The 20,915-nt window shown below is 31.8% G+C and overlaps 4 protein-coding genes across 4 annotated transcripts; 2 read left to right on the top strand and 2 right to left on the bottom strand.

Moving 5' to 3' along the window:
• The first annotated feature begins 8,207 nt into the window (after positions 1 to 8,207).
• Positions 8,208 to 9,804, top strand: LOC142220330 (CCA tRNA nucleotidyltransferase 1, mitochondrial). Its single transcript, XM_075289409.1, has 2 exons — positions 8,208 to 9,384; positions 9,439 to 9,804. Exons 1-2 carry the CDS (start codon positions 8,314 to 8,316, stop codon positions 9,790 to 9,792), a joined length of 1,425 nt encoding a protein of 474 aa, XP_075145524.1. The 5' UTR covers positions 8,208 to 8,313; the 3' UTR covers positions 9,793 to 9,804.
• Positions 9,783 to 11,035, bottom strand: LOC142220331 (U6 snRNA methylphosphate capping enzyme Amus). Its single transcript, XM_075289410.1, has 2 exons — positions 10,060 to 11,035; positions 9,783 to 9,989 (listed from the first exon to the last, which is right to left on the bottom strand). The coding sequence occupies exons 1-2, from the start codon at positions 10,951 to 10,953 to the stop codon at positions 9,825 to 9,827; spliced, it is 1,059 nt and encodes a 352-aa protein (XP_075145525.1). The 5' UTR covers positions 10,954 to 11,035; the 3' UTR covers positions 9,783 to 9,824.
• A 1,305-nt stretch (positions 11,036 to 12,340) lies between these two features.
• LOC142220329 (glyoxylate reductase/hydroxypyruvate reductase) lies at positions 12,341 to 13,655 on the top strand. Its single transcript, XM_075289408.1, has 2 exons — positions 12,341 to 12,576; positions 12,629 to 13,655. Exons 1-2 carry the CDS (start codon positions 12,398 to 12,400, stop codon positions 13,530 to 13,532), a joined length of 1,083 nt encoding a protein of 360 aa, XP_075145523.1. The 5' UTR covers positions 12,341 to 12,397; the 3' UTR covers positions 13,533 to 13,655.
• Sym (symplekin scaffold protein) lies at positions 13,515 to 17,465 on the bottom strand. Its single transcript, XM_075289407.1, has 4 exons — positions 17,273 to 17,465; positions 17,018 to 17,214; positions 13,919 to 16,958; positions 13,515 to 13,855 (listed from the first exon to the last, which is right to left on the bottom strand). The coding sequence occupies exons 1-4, from the start codon at positions 17,357 to 17,359 to the stop codon at positions 13,670 to 13,672; spliced, it is 3,510 nt and encodes a 1,169-aa protein (XP_075145522.1). The 5' UTR covers positions 17,360 to 17,465; the 3' UTR covers positions 13,515 to 13,669.
• Between the last annotated feature and the right edge of the window lie 3,450 nt (positions 17,466 to 20,915).

Below are 20,915 nucleotides of genomic sequence, written 5' to 3'. Positions count from 1 at the left end.
CCAATTTTTTTTTTTAATTTTCATAGAAATCTAGTTTTCATAGAAAATTTGATGGCAATCGAATTTTCATAGAAAATTTGATGATAATCGAATTTTCATAGAAAATTTGATGATAATCGGATTTTCATAGAAAAATTGATGGTGATCGAATTTTAACAGAAAATTTGATGATAATCGAATTTTCATAGAAAATTTGATGATAATCGAATTTTCATAGAAAATTTTATGAAAATCTAAATTTTACTGAAAATTCAAATATTACTGAAAATTTGATGAAAATCCAATTTTTTGTCAATTTGATGAAAATACATTGAAAATTTTGATAGAAATCAAATTTTCATAGAAAATTTGTGGCAATCGAATTTTCATAGAAAATTTGATGATAATCGAATTTTCATATAAAATTTGATGATAATCGAATTTTCATATAAAATTTGATGATGATCGAATTTTCATAGAAAATTTGATAACAATCGAATTTTCATATAAAATTTGATGATAATCGAATTTTTATAAAAAAATTGATGAAAATCGAATTTTCATAGAAAATTTAATGAAAATCGAATTTTCATAGAAAATTTGATGAAAATCCAAGCTTTACTGAAAAATTGATGAAAATCGAATTTTCATAGAAAATTTGATGAATATCCAAATTTCTTTTTTAAATTTTCATAGAAATCGAGTTTTCATAGAAAATTTGATGGCAATCGAATTTTCATAGAACATTTGATGAAATTCGCATTTTTATAGAAAATTTGATGAAAATCGATTTTTTACAGAAAATTTGATGAAAATCGAATTTTTATAGAAAATTTGATGAAAATCGATTTTTTACAGAAAATTTGATGAAAATCCAAGCTTTACTGAAAAATTGATGAAAATCCAAATTTTACTAAAAATTTGATGAAAATCCAAATTTTTTTGAAAATTTTCATAGAAAATTTGATGGCAATCGAATTTTTATAGAAGTTTTGATGCTAATCGAATTTTCATAGAAAATTTAAGTATTATCGGATTTGAATAGAAAATTTTATGATATTCGAACTTCCATAGAAAATTTTATGATATTCGAACATTCATAGAAAATTTGATAATAATCAAATTTTCTTAGAAAATTTGAAGATAATCGAATTATCAGACATTTTTATGATAATCGAATTTTCATAGAAAATTTTATGGTAATCGAATATTCATAGAAATTTTTATGATAACCGAATTTTCATCGAAATATTGATGATAATCGAATTTTCATAGAGAAATTGATGATAATCGAATTTTATTAGAAAATTTTATGATAATCGAATATTAGTAGGAAATTTGAGGATAATCGAAGTTTCGTAGAACAGATATACCCTAACGTCCTTGTAAGTTACATTTAAGCCCATCTGGGATATCTGTAGAGACCATAAAGGAAATTTCCATTTGGGAAAATTGATATCTTTTGGGATTTTCTGAGATTTACTGTGTTTGCTATATTTGTATTGAATTTGTCGGTTAAACCAAGAATTGGTTTGTGCGCATGACCCAAGGACGTATGTACCAAAAAAAACCTAAAACAACCCGTATGCAAATGCACCATAATAGTCATACCACCATTCTATTGTGACCAATTGCTGACGTTAATTTTGTGTATTTGTTGTATTGCTAAGTGGAGGGGGACAAGAGGTCAGCCATTTTGTTAACATCGTCAAGGGTTATTTTTTACCTCTGCACAATTAATACATAAGTTTTCAAATGAAACAAATGAAAATTAATAACACAATTTTTTGTCATTTATTATTATATTATATTTCACGAAAATTTTCCAAACTATTATAATATTTTTCTTCCACATATTTTATTTTTCCGCTAAGTTTTTTGTTTGTGCTACGTTTAGGCTATAAAAATTCATTTTTTATATAAAAAAACATATATTTTTCACATTGTTTCAATTTTTTTTGTTTACATTTTCAATTTTTTTTATTTACATTAAAGAACTTTTTATCATAATTTTACTCGAAAATTTACTAAAATTCATAACATTTTTTAGGGCTTTTCGTAACATTTTGTTTTTATCGAATATTTAATCAATTTCTGTTATAAAAAATGAATCGAATTTATATCAAAATGTTTCTGTTGAAATATTGAAATATTATTTTCAACAGAAAATTTCGTTAACGTTTTATTTCTATTGAAAATGTTTTTTTATACAATATTCTAAAATTTATTATTTTTTTCAAAGGCATTTTTCGTAGCATTTGGGCATTTTGTTCCTATATAAAAATTTAATATTTTTTATAAAAAATTATTGCAATTTATATTAATACATTTTCGTTGAAATATTTACTTCAAAAGAAAATTTCCTTCATATTTTATTTCTATGGAAAATTTTATCAAAATATTATTTCTATAGAAAATTGTGTCAACATTTTTTTCTATAAAATCGTCTAACTAAAAATCATCAAATTTTTCGAGGGTTTTTCGTAAAATTTGCATTTTGTTTCTATAAAAAACTTAATCATTTTTTTGCTTTATAAAAATCCATTTGGGAAAATGGATTTCTTTTATTTCTATTGATATATTTTATTTCTATTGAAAATTGCATGAAATTTTTTTATTTAAAATTTTCTAAAATTTATTATTTTTTTCAAAGGGGCTTTGCGTAGCATTTAGGCATTTCGTTTCTATAAAAAATTTAATATATTTTTTTTTTAATTATTCCAATTTATATTAACACATTTTCGTTGAAATATGTACTTCAAAAGAAAATTTCCTTAATATTTTATTTCTATGGAAAATTGTATCAAAATGTTATTTCTATAGAAAATTGTGTCAAAATGTTTTTTCTATAAAATTTTCTAACTAAGAAACATCAAATTTTACGAGGGGTTTTTCGTAACATTTGCATTTTGTTTCTATAAAAAAAAGTTAATCAATTTTTTTGCTCTATAAAAAAATAATCGAATTTTTATTTATATATTTTCATTGAAATATTTATATGAAAATAAAATTTCGTTAATATTTTATTTCTATAGGATTTTGTTTTATTTCTAAAAAATATTATTTCTATATAATTTTTCTGTTATTTCTATTAAAAAAAATCAAAAATGACGAGAAATTTTATCTATTTTATAAAATTTTTTGTTATTCAACCCGTTAAAACCTTTAAATATTTCACCTCCTATGGCAACAATCTAACAGGTCATTGCACATACTCCAACATAAACTACCAAACCAATTCCTTTACTCTCGTTGGTTAAACAGTCGGAATTTTAAGCAAAAAAACGTGTTTTTTATATGAATATTAGCATTTTCCCGCACTACCATTGGTTATTCCTCCAGACAAACATAATAAGAGTCCCACATAGGAATGTTTTGTGTAGAAAAATATATAAAAAAAAATTCGAATCTTTTGTGGAATATTTAAGGGATGAAATAGAAATCGCAAAACCTACACATCTACTGGGCACTTTAACAAGAAAAATTTGCGTTACTGAAGGACTTGTGGCAAGGGAAAAAATAACAACCCTTCTTTTGCCCAAATCGATGCATAATGACGTACTCTTGGCAAAGAGAACCTTGGGAAGTCTCTTTATTTTCGTATGAACAAAATGAATTGGTGTGGAATTTTAAAGAGAAAGATCATGCCTTAAGAGAACACACTATCGTTTTACTCTCTTATACAGTGGTTAAACAATCCCATTGTATAGAACGTGAGGTGAATGATTTTTTTATAGAACATTTCATAGTCCTATATTTATAGAAAATTTTGTGATAATCATATTTTCATAGAAAATTTAATTGTAACAGATTTTTTCTAAAAATTTAGTTAAATAGAATTTTCCTATAAAATGTTTGATTATAATCGAATTTTCCTATAAAATATGATACTAACTGATTTTTTTTTAGAAACTTTGTTCAAAATTGAATTCTTTCTGGAAAATTTGATGATAATAGAATTTTCCAGAAAATTTGATTTTAAACGAATTTTCTTAGAAAATATGATGATATTTGAATTTTCTTACAAAACTTTATGCTAATGAAGTTTGTAAATTGATTTTGTTTGTATTCGACCATTTTAATTGCCCAATGTAAACCAATGGAATTTACTTAGAAAATGTCTGATAATAATCGATTTTTTTTCTAGAAAATGTGATTATCGATTCTTTCTGGAAAATTTAATGGTAATAGAATTTTTTCAAAAAAATTGATCATAATCGAATTTTACGTGTATCGTTCACTCGCGGTATGTGTGATAGGAACTCACATACATTCACGAAATGGAAAATCATATTAATACGCGCACGAACAACTTTAATGACTCACGCACTATTCACTCGCGACCAGGGATGGTAAATACAATTTTTAAGATAGTACAAAAAAAGCTATTTTTTGGGCGAAAAAGTACTTTTCACTAAATTTCAACAAAAATTCCATTGGAAGTTTATTGTCAATGGCTCCTTTAGACTGAATTTTAAAGAAAATAAAATTTTGTTTGTCAACTCCTCAATTTTAAATATTGTTTTTTTAGAATTATATCCACTTACAAATACTACCGTAGTATTGTAATCACGGTTGCCACAGTTGGTAGAATTCTACTGTTTGGTAGATTGGCAGAATTCATTGTACTTCATAAATTTTCTATAGAAATAAAAATTTGACAAAATTTTCTATAGAAATAAAATTTTGACAAAATATACACAAAAAATAATTCTTTCCTCCCAAACGAAATTTTAGACAAACAAAGTTCGTTTCTCATTTGCTTTTCGCTGTAAGGAAGTGTATTTGGAAGAAAATTATATACTTTTTGTAGTAAACGTTAATTCTTTTCCAGGATGTAAAAACAATTTCATAAAGACTAACTCAAAAAAAAAACATTATTTTCTTGCTAATTGCATTTTCCCTTACATCTTTCTCACATCCACGAGGTTTTTTAGTTCTTAATACCTTTTCCTGTAATACCAACAATGTAGAAGGAATTATACGTTTTTATAAAATTTTAACATTTTTTTACCTTTCGCCTGGACGGAGAATCGAACCGCGGAACATGCACTTTGTAACTCAACACACTAACCACTGAGCTATGTACCTGTTATGGTCATCAACAGATAATTATCCATATAAGTTATATTTATATAGCATAGCTTGCGGCGCCCACGAACCGAATAAACAAAGTTTATTTAACAGAAACAAAACATTTAGTTTGGCACCGTGGAGCAGTGGTTCCTACGTCTGACTTGCATGCCAAGGGTCGTGGGTTCGATCCCTGCTTCGACCAAAGTTTTTTTTTTTGTTTTTACATATATTCCAGATATGTTCGGAAGATTCCGAAAAAATGTTGAACATAACATTGTACTATATTAAATTTTGAACTGTAAAATGTGTCTTATTAAAGACCTAAAGTCAGAAAAGAACAGTGTTTGATATAAACGAAATGGACTGTGTTGTTGTTTCAAAAATAATTTTTTTTATTAGAAAAATAAAAATTTTGTAACAAACGAATTTTTTTGCTGATAAAAGTTTAAAATTTTCGAAGCAATTCAAAAAACTCTAACAAAAGAAAAATGTTTTCGGTACGCGTTTTCCAAACGTTTTTTTTTTTCTTTGGGTGTAGAAATAAAATTTTGACAAAATTTTCTACCGAAATAAAATTTTGCCAAAATTTTCTACCGAAATAAAATTTTGCCAAAATTTTCTATAGAAATAAAATTTTGACAAAATTTTCTACCGAAATAAAATTTTGACAAAATTTTCTACCGAAATAAAATTTTGACAAACTTTTCTAAAGATATAAAATTTTGCACAAATTTTCAAAAAAAAATAAAAATTTGACTAAAGTTTCTATCGATTTCTATAGAAATAAAATTTTGCCAAAATTTTTATAGAAATAAAATTTTGACAAAACTTTCAACCGAAATAAAATGTTGACAAAATTTTCTACCGAAATAAAATTTTGACAAAAGTTTCTACCGAAATAAAATTTTGCTTAAATTTTCTATAGATATAAATAAAATGTTGACAAAATTTTCTACCGAAATAAAATTTTGACAAAAGATTCTACCGAAATAAAATTTTGACAAAATGCTGTATAGAAATAAAATTTTTGACAAAAATTTCTACCGAAATAAAATTTTGACAAAATTTTCTATAGATATAAATAAAATTTTGCCAACATTTTCTATGGAAATAAAATTTTGCCAAAATTTTCTATAAAAATAAATTTATTTTCAATCGTTTTGTTTTGTTATTGTTGTTTTTTTTGTTTTTTTTTTTAATCATTGTTGCAGCAAAACTATCAACCAATTATCAGAATAAATTCAGCCAGTTCACTAAACCCAAAAGTAAACCACACTTGAACCTTCCGAAAAAAGGTTTTACATGATAGCCGGCTTATGCCGAAATAAATTCGTACAATCATATCTTTTTTCCTTTGCCGATGTCAAATCATCGAATCGAGTGCAGTTGGCTGGGAAGGTTCAATTGTGGTTTACTTTTAGGTTTAGTAAACTGCCTGAATTTATTCTGACAATTGGTTGATAGTTTTGCTGCAAGTAGAGGATGCTGATGGGGAATGTGGTAATTCCGAAACGTGCGTCCATCCAACCATCTTGCAGTCTATAGGGCTTTGCCCAAATAGATTTGACAAACATTCTTCTCCTCTGTTGATTAAGCTACACTTGTAGTTTTGTCAATGCATTGTTTCAAGCTGAAATAAAAAAACCACAACAATAAATACATTTTTGACAAAATTTTCTATAGAAATAAATTTTTGACAAAATTTTCTACCGAAATAAAATGTTGAACAAATTTTCCACCGAAATAAAATGTTCTATAAAAAAATTGACAAAATTTTCTATCGAAATATAACTTTAACACAATTTTCTACCGAAATAAAATTTTAACAAAATTGTCTATAAAAATAAAATGCTGTAAAAACTTTCTATAGAAATAAAATATTGAAAAAAAAAAATAAGATTTTGTCAAAATTTTCCAAAATAAAAATATTGACAAAATTTTCTGTAGAAATATAAGATTGACAAAACTTTCTGAAAAATTCATTTTTGCTAAATAAAATTTTTGGGTATTTTATGGTAAGATTTTCATCAAATTTTGGTAGATTATTTTTGTATCAAGTTTCGAACGTAACTGTAATGTTCGCATTATTTTAGTACTCGATCCATAACTTTTTATCTAGAAAGTGTTCGTGTGAAAGCGTAATATAGAATCACATGTTTTTTCGACTAAAACATTCTTGAAATTCAAGAAAATCGTATTTTTGACTATGGCTTCTACAAAATCGAGATTTTTTCCCGCATGAACTTGTCTGTTTTGCCAAATTTGACTATTAGCAAATAAGTTTGTTAAAGACTTTCACAAAATGTTTAAATATTTTGTCAAAACTATTGTACCATAAATCTGATATCGGCTCAAAAATGTCTACACAAAAGGTACTACGGTACTGGCCAGGATGAAGAAGTATTGAAAAAGTACTATAGTACTTAATTATCCATCCCTGCTCCGGACGTATTCACGAGTCTCATTTTCAAACGTAGAATAAGTTCAGCGCCAACAATAATTATGTATATTCAAATAATAGATGTGGTTAACATATGAGGAAGAACTTAATCTTTAGCATGAACGAGATTGTTTTTTTTTTCTTCTTTTTTTTTTTGTTTTGTGAGAATAAGTGTGATCGATTGAGGGCGTGATTTTACAAAAGTTTTGTTCACACACATTAACAAACCTTTCCTCACTCTCACTTACGACATATTTGCTTTACCCTCATTTTCATGAAGCTCCGTTAGTGCTCCGTTAGCTAACGAATTTTTAAACCGTACCATGGACATATCTGTCATCTTGCCTATATATCCCACATGCCAGTTAGAAATTTAACTGCTGAAAATTTTTCAGTTAAAGTTAACCAGAGAGAAGATATTTGCAATTTACTTTCTGTTAACTGGCAGTTAAAGCCTAACGGAGCTACAAGAAAATGGCCGTTAATCGCATTTGCTAGAGTGCTTTTAAATTTTGTTCACGACCACGTGATTCACGTGTGTCACGACAATTTCATATTCAACTACGATCTCTATTGCGATTTGCCTGCAATATAAGTGCGACATCTGTTTGTACACATTGTTGACACCACAGGCCTATTATAGGTGGCAACATTTGCCCTTAAATTAGTCTTGACAAAGAACGACGTCGTAGACTTTGAATAAGGTAATATCCGTGTTAGCCATATGTTTCTGTTTATTTTATCGTCCCCACGCATTTTTTCCCTTTTACTTTTTCGAAATTATAACATGAATAGCTTTGAGTGTGTCTTAATTAGTTATGATTATTAACCAAAAGTTGGTAAAACTCTTCAACAGACAATTATTATCTTTTGCTGTGCAGCATCGGCGATATATGGCACAGCAGCAAACAAAAGAATTCAAAGCTAAGATACAAGGAGTGCCGGAAAAAATGCGTGACAATCCAGCATTTAAAAAAATAGATTCCCCAGAATTTCGGAGTATATTCACCGACGAGTTGATGACGCTTGTGAATATTTTCAAGAAATACAATCATGAGCTCCGTATTGCTGGTGGGGCTGTTCGGGATATTCTTATGGACATTAAACCCAAAGACATTGATTTTGCGACCACAGCTACACCAGACGAAATGAAGGAAATGTTTAAAACAGAAGAAATTCGCATGGTAAATACGAAGGGTGAAAAACATGGTACCATTACACCACGAATAGCTAATAAAGAGAATTTTGAAGTAACCACATTGCGAATAGACGTACGCACCGATGGTCGTCATGCAGAGGTACAGTATACCACCGATTGGCAATTGGATGCTAATCGTAGAGATTTAACCATTAACTCGATGTTTTTGGGTTTCGATGGTACTGTCTATGATTACTTCTTTGGCTACGAGGATCTGCAACAGCGGCGTGTAGTTTTTGTGGGAGATGCTTCTGTGCGCATACAAGAAGATTATCTTCGCATCTTAAGATATTTCCGTTTCTATGGACGCATAGCAAGAGAGCCCAACTGTCACGATGCTCCAACATTGGAGGCAATTCGCAACAATGCTGAGGGTTTGGCTAAGATAAGTGGAGAACGTATATGGTCTGAAATGAAGAAAATAGTTGTGGGTAACTTTGCCGAAGAACTTGTATTGGAAATGATAAATTGTCAAATGACAGTTCATTGTGGTTTACCTCAGGATCCTAATATTGTTGAGTTTAAGCGTCTATGTATGGCTTTGAAAGACTTTGATGACTCGCATTATCCCATACTAGTAATGATATCATTGCTTAATACTGTCGAAGATGTTATGAAGCTGCACGAAAGATTGCGCCTATCAGCTTTTGAGCGTGACATGGCTCTATTCATTACCCAGTATAGAGACAAGGTAAGTTCTTAATACTCTAAATTTATAGCAAAGATAAATTTGTCTTTTTTTCAGGTTGATGTGGATTATATTACGTTATTGGATTATCAAAGATTATGTCTCCGACCATATGCCAATCGGGAGTTCGTTGAACAACTACTGAAATATAAGCATAAACCAGAGCTTTATAAATCCCTTAAATCATGGAATACGCCTAGATTTCCTATCAATGGGAACACTTTGAAAGAACGGGGTCTAGAACCGACTAAGAAAATGGGTCTGATAATCAATCAATTGAAGGGCATATGGGTTGATAGCAGTTTTACAATAAGTTCTGAGGAACTTCTAGAAAAGCATCTTCCCACTGTACTAGAAACTTTAAAATCTCCTCCTTTGACACCCAATAAAAAAAGGAAGACTTCCGAATAATAACGAGGATAATTGTTTTTCTTTTATTTCAACTATTCTTTGTAGAATATTTGTAAAGGTCTTTTAAAGCCTTTTTTACAATGATCAGGTACTCCCATTATTTCCATTTTAACAAAACCAATCTCTGGCGATAACAAAAATTCATCGAAATTTTTGGGAAAAAATTTCATATTTGTATAATTTGTGTATATTGTCTCCTGAAATGAAAAATCAAAAAAAAATTAGAACTTCATCATATCATGCGAATTTTTAGGAGCTTATACATACAGTCATTTTCTTCCGCCTTCCATAGTTATCAAATGGTTGAGCTTCCAATATCAGTATACCCTTCGGATGTAGTTGTAGAAACATTCGCCTGAAAGCCATCTTCAAACCATTGTCACCGAAATTTAAGTGTATCCATTTTGTTATAGAAAGGCAAAGTATCACATCAAATTGAGGTCTTTCGATTTCCAAGAGAACGGCATCCCGTAAAACATAATTTCCATGAACAAATGTTACATTGAATGGGAATTTATGAGAACGCTTAAGGTCACTATTTATTGGTAATGCCTTTTTGTGACGAATTACAGATTTAATGGCTTGATTAATAAGATGTTTGTCTATGTCTAATCCTACTATAGACTTGACTTCAAATCTTTTAGCCACTTCCATGGTTATGAATCCGCTATTACAGCCTACATCCAATACAAGTTTATCTTTAAACGAATCTTTGTATTTCTCAAACACATCCAATCGTATGTCATGGAAATCTTTGTCTTTATTTCGATAACCATAATATTGTGTGTAATTGCCATAGATGAATTTTTCTTTGACTTTTGTTTGGTTTTCTCTTCCAGAAGTAGTTGGAAATTCCAGACGTTTTTTTGGACTTTTTGGAATAAAGTTTTGTTGTTTCTTTTCTGGACTGCCTGCTTCCGTTTCCAAAAACTCCTTTTTTGGTAAACCTTGTGATGAAATATTTTTCGTCTCCTCTGTTATATTGTTATTCTCGTTGAAAGGAGCACATTGGCTACTTTCCAGTGATATAATTTTCGGTGAGTTTGGTTCTTGGCAAATTTTTTTATGCACTTGTTTACACACTAGATCACTTTCAGCCTTTCTTTTAATATCTGCATTTTGTTTTGTTTCACATATATCCATAATGCTTGATATTTCCATTTTATTCAAGGTTTAAAACCCCTCCAAGTAAACCGCATTTTCCTTGACAGCGATAAACGTTTAAACTCGTTTGTTTGTAAACACAAAACAGCTGTTGGTTAGGTTGCAAAATACCAAGAAGACAATAGGTTTATTCGTGTACTCTCAGATACTGGGGCAAGTATTTTCTGTTTGCTATAAAATACTTTGCTAATGCATCAAACTCGGACTGAGGTTCGACTATTGTTTCAATTAAGGTTTTCCTTATTTAATTTTATCGAATAAGTCCAAATCACGAAAATACCAAGTTCCATTTTCCAAGGCTTTTCAAAGAATATTTTTTTAAAAAGACATATGAAACATTTGGAACTGATATATTTATTTGCAATCCGAAACTAATGATCTATGTCGGATTTTAATCTCTGGCTTTATCATTAAATATAAAAGAGAATCGAACTCTTCAGATATACGCAAATATATTTGCGACATAAAATTTTGTTAGAATGACATTTTTTCTAAAAATAAACACATAAATGTTCTAGTTTGTTATTCTAGCATAATCTTTTTATTTGAGCTGTAAGTTTTGCCATTAGTCAAAATATTAGAATGATGTATTATGGTCTACAAACAAAATTGATTTCTGATTTGTCGCTGTGATTAGGCGGTTAAAATGACGAAAATGAATTATTTTTTTACATATTTCCATTGTACGGTCATTTTCTCTATGCAGAAGGACGTTTTGGTGGAATTGAAATACATATTAAAAATAAGCGGTTTTCGCAGGTTAATTTATCTACAAAAATGTTTCTTATATACATTAAAATATTTTTTATTTATATGGTTCAAAAGTCTCAAAGAAATTTATAGATGTATTACAAATCCATAATTCGTCTTATCAGATTCCTACATTTGAAGTCCTGATAACCTCCTGACACTGGAACCATGTATGAGTTTTATTTATTATAATCGTTTCCAGCAGAGTATATTGAGAGGAATTGCAATTGAAAGCCTTTTATTTTAAATTAGGGTCTTCTATGATCGATATTGTAATACTGTGTTTTATGTTTACGAATGCATGGAAAAGACTTTCACGACGAGTTGGTTGCCAGGATGTAATTGCCAGGTTAGTGGTAGCACCCGCGATAAAGATCGTTTTTAATGTAAGCCTCATAAAAAAGGGCTTAAGAAAACGAGAAATACCTCCTCATATCGGCAAGTTGCCCTACGAGATCACTTGGAAAAATTTGAGAAAATATTACAAAAAATTGATTGGTCTCAAAGTATTCTAAAGTTAAGGATGTAATTGAAACGGATTCCAGATCGAGACCATATACAAACCACAACATTTTCAATTTACCCCACTGGGTCTTTAGAACATTATACAATCGACTGGTTACTCTAATAAAATCAGCTGTATCGGCCAACACAAATACACTAACAGGTGGTAATCCATTCTCCAGACAAAATGTTCGTTACACGGCATTTGATAAAACTGCAAAGTTGTTTAGTTTTACGACGGCTCAAATCAATTGATAACATCACAGGTACTTTACGGCAAACTTCTTCTAAAATGGAAAATCCCAAAAGTGTATATGTAACTAGACCAGATGTGGCCGCTGTTGGTTTGGATTTATTGAAAAAGGAGTATGTTTGGTAAATTAGAAGTTCGGAACAGTAAAAAAATTTTTCTCCATAGATGTAACGTAACAACATGGTCTGAACCAAAACCGGTTCCACGCGATGAACTCTTGAAACAAATCCAGGGTAAAGATGCCCTTTTCTGTGCATTGACAGACAAAATCGATGCAGAAGTAATTGAAAAGGCTGGCCCTCAATTGAAATGTATTTCCACAATATCAGTGGGCTATGAGCATATTGATCTTCAGGAGTGTAAAAAGCGAGGAATTCGAGTTGGATATACTCCCGAAGTTTTGACTGATGCAACTGCTGAACTCACATTAGCTTTGATATTGGCGACAAATAGACGTTTGATCGAGGCCAACAAGGAGGTTTACAATGGAGGATGGAAATCTTGGGCACCTAGTTGGATGTGTGGTCAAGGTTTAAAGGGGGCTCGTATAGGCCTATTTGGTTTTGGACGCATTGGCCAGGAAATTGCTAGTCGTTTGGTGCCTTTTAAACCCTCCCTTATTACCTATACTACACGTACGGAACGTCCTAAAGAGGCCAAACAGGTATCTGCTTCATATGTTTCCTTTGAAGAAATGTTAAGTGAATCAGATTTCATCATTGCTTGTTGTGCTCTAACACCTGAGACAAAAGAAATCTTTAACAGTTCGGCTTTTGATAAAATGAAAAGTAATTGTATTTTTATCAACATAGCCCGTGGAGGGGTAGTTGATCAACCAGCCCTATACAAAGCCTTGAAAGAACGACGCATATTAGCTGCTGGTTTGGATGTCACAACACCAGAGCCCTTGCCTTTAAATGATCCACTATTGACATTGGACAATATTGTTGTTTTGCCACATATTGGAAGTGCGGAAACCAATACCCGTGCAGAAATGTCTAGGATAACAGCCATGAATATTTTGGCTGGTCTTAACGGAACACAAATGATATATGAGGTGAATCTTTAATATAATGATTAAACACCCAATTATTTGCCACCCAATATTTCATACATAGATAATGACAACACACAGTAAATAAAACAAAATTTTGTAGAAGAAAAAAAAATAATAATAAAGATTACAATTTGAGATATTTGTTAAATTTAATCCTCTCCTGGAGGTAGAGGTTGATTGGCATCAGGAAGTAAAGCTGCTGCAGCAGGTTGGGCGGCTGGTACTACTGTACTTACAACTGGAACTGTAGAAACGGTGGAAATGGTAGATATTTCCATGGGTTCCTCCACTTCTTTTTTGATATTCTCTATGGATATAAAACCACCGCTGTCATCCTGGGGAATATATAATGTATATGGAAATCATTCTCTAGAACAATTTTAAATTCTAAAACTTACCGTTATGAAAACATCCACGGCGTTTCCGGTTATAATGTCCATAATTTGTTGTGTTATACCCGACATTGGTTCATCTTCAATACTTTGGGCATATTCTAACAAAGGCTGCCTCAAATCGGGACATTGGTCTAAGGCCGCAAGCAATTGAGGTGGTGGTAAGTGTAACAAAACCGGTAATGATGAAGGCTTCAATCTTTGTATACACTTCAAAAAACCTTCCCATATGACCTTATGACGCCATACTTGCTTCATTATAAGTCTTTGCAGTAGATTTAAAACAAAATTACCCAAACGAGGATACAAAGTTAAACTTTGAATAATTGTACGCATAAGCAAGGTAGGAATGGGTACAATCTCCACCAGCTGTTGTAGCACACCTAACAACACGTCTTGGGTGAAGACTTCTTTTTCAGCCAAACACATCGATGTAGCCTTTACAATAAATTTCAAATCACATTCATTCACATCGATATTGTGTAGAGCTACCAAAATATCGGCAGGACTAGTGGCCATTGTTTGATTCGCAAATTCCGCACCTATACCCAACAAACGATTAAAAACCTCTTTCACCACAACTTGATTGAGTTTTATTAATTTGGGCAAAGCTTTTATTATCTCGGGTTTAGTTAGACCGGCCATTATGGGTATTAGAACACGTACATCTTTGATTTTATTCGCATAGAGTTCACGTACCCTTAAGACCAATTCCTGTTGTGGTGTAGGTTGTCTTTCGGTCAATATATAAATAATGCGTATAATCAAGGTCTCACAACCCTTGGGACAATCCTCTAGGAGTTTTAGCAGCATCACATTTTCAGGTCCCAAGGACTTGATGGCTCCATCTATAGACCTTAAAATCGTTCTTTTCAGATCAGCGGAAGTATTACCATAGATCTGTACCAGTTTATCTAGAAATATTTCTGGTTTATGTGGCATTAGGGCTAGCATTACTACTAAGCAAATCTTTGCACTTTCTTCTCTCCAGGCTGTTTCTATATCTGGTCTGCCGTATTCAACTCCGAATATAGATGCAGGTGGTATCTCTTTTTCCAGATGTGTACACCATTCCAAAGCGAATTCATTAATACGTGGCGGCAATAGTTTTTGAGTATTATATAGCTCCACAATATGCTCCAAAGCTTTGTTTCTTATGTCTCCTCTTTCATGGACACAAAACTGTAGCAAATGCCTCACACATTTGGCCCTTCGGGGAGGTCTTAGAACGCACAAGTCTTTAAGCAATTCCAAGCCATGCGAGGTATATTCTTCTATTAATATCTGACGTAGAAAAATCTTTAGAACATCATCGGGCAAAAGTGGAGCTTCAAGAAGAAGCCTCCTCATAAGCAAAATTTTATCCCGAAATTCGCATTTTTCAATAATTCCCTGCACCAGTCTGGTCAACAGTTCATTGTAAGCATGATCTGGACGATTTTCAGATTTCACATAAGAATGTCTGGTGAACCCTTGCAACAAACAATACTCTTCGTATAGCCATGAGAAAGCCAAATCTATTCTTTGCTTAATGTCCAACATTAGGAAGTCGAATATATAATACCTCACATTATCTGGAAATGTGGCGGCCATTATAGTTACCAGTCTTCTTCTCTTTGCTGAAACACCGCCAATAATACATTGGCGCTCTGCATTCAAGACTCGTTTTACAGCATCCATGAGAAATTTCTCTTTCATGGATCGCGAGAAAGGTTTGGTGACCTCTTGTAGTTTTAGCGCCTTGGCCTTTTGCTTCATGCGTTCAATAAGCTCTTGTTCGCCTTTAACACGCTCCATATTCTCACGCAATTTTTTTGTAGCTTCTTCTTTTCGCAACTGTTCCTCGTCCATAGATGTTCCCGCTTCGTCAACATCCATGGCCTCCGATGATGTTGATCCCACAACTTTTTCTTTCATTGGGGGATCTTTAGTAAATGCAGCCGATCCTGGTCCAATTTTTTGCTCAGTCATTTGTTCACCCAATAAATTGGAAATTTTCGAGACTTGTTGCGGTATAGATAAATCTTTGATTGGAACATATTCCCGCAGAAATGCTTCCGGAGGACTTTCCGGAAGTTTAGGTAAAAAATCCATAACAAATTTCACTGCTGTTTCTGTAGATCTGATATTTTCAGCAATATATTTTTCGTTCACCCTGTTTGATTTTTGGCGTTGCTTATCCAATTCTTCTTCGTCGATTACCATTTCTTTAGACTTTTCTGGCTCCTCTGGTAGGTCATGTTGTGGTCCTAAACGCATTTTTTTCGACAAATTATTGGTTGCGTTTTCCAAGATTCGTTTTTGTCTTCTCAATTGTTCTTGTTTATCCATTTTAGGTATGGTGCGCTGTATTTCCCCCTGCGATGCTCCCAAATCCAAAAGCATATGTTTTATTACGGATTGATATTCATATGACCCTTTATTCTTCAACAAGGCAATCAATTGCATTTTCAAACTTTTCCTCACCGAACTGACCTGAGAATCGGTCAAAGTGGGGGGAAGATTAGAGTTTAAATGCTTGAACGCTTCCACTACATGAGACATTAGGCTAGGTCTCATTTTAGCTATGGTGCATAAACTACTGGTACAGGCTATTAAATTCACCGAAGATATGTGAGTGGCTCCATGGAACCTTAGCAATATATCGAAAATGTTTAAAGCCTCCTCTTCGAGTTTTTGCCGCTTAACTATCTTCAAATTATCCGGAATATTTTCCAATGAAAAGTCATTGTCCTTTTTTTGGCTATCTTCGTCAGGAAAACTTTGTAGTACTACGACACCTTCCAAGAATTTAATGGCGTTTGTACGAATGCCATCATTGTCATTATCGATTAAATCCAATATTTGTGCCTTTATCAAGCTTAGAACATTCCAAACTTTTTCAGCACTATCGGTCAATTCTTGGTGACTACATATCCATTGTAAACCGTTTTTATATATGCTTCCACAGGCTTGTATAACACGTTTAATAACTTGCGGTGATCGGTCGCGCAGTAACATGGAAATCAAGTTAATGATTTGGGTCAGACACTCCACTTTTACTTTACTAAAATGAATCAATAGCAGTATTAGAAAAATTCCAAATTTCTTTGCAACCATAAATACCATATTTGTTCCATAAAGCCTACTACTTGTTTCCGCACATCCATGTTGGTATCATGCACCAACGACAGAATAGATTCTAAAAACTCTTCCAGCAATTCTACACAAGAGCCTATTATGGTCTCTTGAATTTTTACCAACAATTCACATTTGGTTTGAGCATCACTGACAGTGTTCAATTCATTAAACCATTCAACAACCTAGAAATGAGAAAGCTATACAAATGTGTTGTGCGTAACCATTGCGGCCGGTACTTACTCGAGCTCTTGCAGCGGCAGTCTTTTCATCGGTAAATAAATTAACAGTTTCACTCAAAAACTGTGGCCTTCCTAATATAGGATCCATTTTTGCTCCTTGGAACCTTAACAAGTTCTAATAGTTCTGGTATTTCTTTAATTATTTTTGTGCAAATCAACAATCCAATCCTTACTTCTGGTGGATAGTGTTGCCATGATATTGAAAACAAATTAACAGGGTGATTCGTATTAAACGGTAGATATGAACCATAATAAATATTTTCATTTTGGCATTTTTTTATTTGTACACTAAGGTGGGTACTACTAACCAAAGACAATAAACTTTAGGAAGATAGGAAATTGGCTTCCGTCAAAGCAAATGTTGCATTTACGATGTTAGTTCCATACATGTTTGTAATTTTTTTTTATTTGTTTTTCGTTTTAATTTTTTAAATGAAAAACTTAATTTTCTTAATGAAACAATGTTAAATTTTAGGCAATAACAAAAAACAAAATTTTTCCCCTTTAAGGTGGGTATAAAGTTCGAGTTTAGCCGCTAAAATCGCCATTTTTCTTTTCTGAATTATTCCACTTTAAGGAAAACAAACTTTACGAAAATTTGCTTTGGGCTATTCCCCACCAAGTTATAATAAAATTTGCAACAACTATGTATAATTTTATGACATTTTTTTGCTGATTTAGTTTTCACTTTAGCGGCTAAACTCGAACTTAATGCTCACCTTTATGGAAATTTATTTCGTGCACTTAATTTATTTTTATTGGCATTTTAATGCTATGCCAATACTTGTCGTATACGCGTTTGATTCGATAAACGAAAAATATGAAACTAACACCGTAAATGGTTTGATCTCCTCAGTAGCAAATTTCCTATCTTCCTTTGTGTATTGTCTTTGCTACTAACCGGTTTCACATATAAAAATAAACAAACGTATGAAAATAAAAACATCCGCTATAGTTAAATACCAAAGACCATTAATAAAGAAGACGTGAGATAAGCTTGCTCTTCCTCTTTTTCTTGAAAAAACAGAGATTAATATCATACATGTTCCATGAGACGTTGCAACTTTTTTTCGGTTTCTCTTTTCATTTTGCATTCGTAACAAAACTTAATTCGCTTATTTTAGCAATTTTTTTAACTCTTAAACGAATAAAAACACTTTGTGAAACATTTTATTAATAATTTAGTGCAACCGACACAGAAATTTGCGTGAAATGTTGGAGAAAATAGCTAAATAAAAATTGTCTGCATCAAACCAGTAAGTTCGGAGCGCTTTTCCAACAAGTATGATATTAATCTCCGTTTTCTATTACTAACACTATCAAAGCCCAATTCACCATTAGTAAGGGAAATTTATCCTATCCTATAATTTTTATTTTCACTTGTGAAATGTGAACTTAAAACTTAATACAAGCAAAATTTCGTTTGCTTAATTTTTGCCTGGGTTATTTAACAGGTTGGCTGATAAGTCCCCTGTCTGACACATAGATGGCGTTGCTAGTATTAAATGCATATTATTTTTATATAGCACCAACCTTCAAATGAATCGTGTCAAAATTTGGAGTCTGTAACTCAATTAGTTTGTGACATAGAGCGTCTTTTGTGAAGCAACTTTTGTTATTGTGAAAAAATGGGAAAAAGGAATATCGTGTTTTGTTAAAATACTGTTTTCTGAAGGGAAAAAATACGGTGGAAGCAAAATCTTGGCTTGATAATGAGTTTCCGGACTCCGGACCCAGGGAAATCAACAATAATTGATTGGTATGCAAAATTCAAGCGTGGTGAAATGAGCACGGAGGACGGTGAACGCAGTGGACGCCCGAAAAAATCCACAAAATGATTTTGAATGACCGTAAAATGAAGTTGATCGAGATAGCAGAGGCCTACACCCGAGTTTTTCCGTCGATATGTGACAATGGGTGAAACATGGCTCCATCACTACACTCCTGAGTCCAATCGACAGTCGGCTGAGTGGACAGCGACCGGTGAACCATCTCCGAGGCGTGGAAAAACTCAAAAGTCCGCTGGCAAAGTAATGGCCTCTGTTTTTTGGGATGCGCATGGAATAATTTTTATCGATTATCTTGAGAAGGGAAAAACCATCAACAGTGACTATTATATGGCGTTATTGGAGCGTTTGAAGGTCGAAATCGCGGCAAAACGGCCCCATATGAAGAAGAAAAAGGTGTTGTTCCACCAAGACAACGCACCGTGCCACAACTCATTGAGAACGATGGCAAAAATTCATGAATTGGGCTTCGAATTACTTCCCCAACCACCGTATTCTCCAGATCTGGCCCCCAGAGACTTTTTCTTGTTCTCAGACCTCAAAAGGATGCTCTCAGGGAAAAAATTTGGCTGCAATGAAGAGGCCTATTTTGAGGCAAAACCGAAGGAGTACTACCAAAATGGTATCAAGAAATTGGAAGGTCGTTATAATCGTTGTATCGCTCTTGAAGGGAACTATGTTGAATAATAAAAACGAATTTTGATAAAAAATGTGTTAGACCGGGGACTTATCAGCAAACCTGTTATATAGATTTAACCTGAAGAAAAAAAATTACGTCAGTATCGGTTTAAAACCTGCTTTTCAAATGTGAGTATTAAACTTCTTATGCCTAATTATTTTTTGTGCTGAAAAAATATTTAATGTTTTTACACCAAAAACAAAGCCAAAAGAAATTTTTGACGGAAAAAATCCATGCAGAACAATATCGTTTACAGTTATATCTGTTTTCTATTATTATGAACAAATTTATTACATATAGTTCAGAAAAGCTTCCAGTGCTAATGAAGACCACCAAAAGGTTGGCATTATATATCAGCAGATATGAACGACATTAATTGAAACCTAATTGACCCAATTAAAAATTTGAGCACTTTTTGCAAAATCAAAAGTTTTCGTTGGTCAAGCAGCACACAAATAGCCGAAATAACAGCAGTAAACAATAGAGACTGATTTTCCATTTTCAGCATTTTTTTTTTTGCTGTACTCACATTTTCCTTTGAGAGTTGTAAGTGTGAAAAGAAAGCGAAAGCCTAAGTATTGTTCAATTTTCCTATAAAATATACAAATATCTCTAAAAATAATAAATTTGTCCGCTTCATAGAAAGTTTTAGCACCAATCTTTTCTCTTTTAATTGGATATTATGTTATAATATCCCTGGACAGTATTATCATCATATAGTCAAGTCAAACCCACTCGAATCTAGTTCATTCCTCCTTCTATTATAGGAAGCATAAATACTGTTCAAACCCGCTTTTCTCAGATGTTTTTACTTTGAGACCTTTTGAAATAAAACACAATACATATATTTTGTTTGGTTTTTTGTCTTCATTATATGAATTTTGTTATTTTTAATGAGTTTTTTTCTTTCTATGAAATATATGAATTTTTGTATTACTCTCTAATTTTTCCCCAGTAATACTTTAGTTATGTTTTATTGATGACTTTATGCTATTGCAAAATAGAAGTATTTTGTATAATATTTAGAAATGGCATTTGTTTTCAAAAAAAATGTATGTTGTGTCGCATGTATGTATGGTTGTATGAGTTTCTTAATATTTTGTATGAATTACAATAAATACATTTAAATAAGCTACGTTTTTGTTTATTTACGGTTTATACTTTTTTATACTTTTATC

Source organism: Haematobia irritans, chromosome 1 (genome assembly GCF_050003625.1).
Source record: "Haematobia irritans isolate KBUSLIRL chromosome 1, ASM5000362v1, whole genome shotgun sequence".
NCBI classification, from domain to species: Eukaryota; Metazoa; Arthropoda; class Insecta; order Diptera; family Muscidae; genus Haematobia; species Haematobia irritans.
This window is presented reverse-complemented; position numbering and strand designations above follow the sequence as displayed.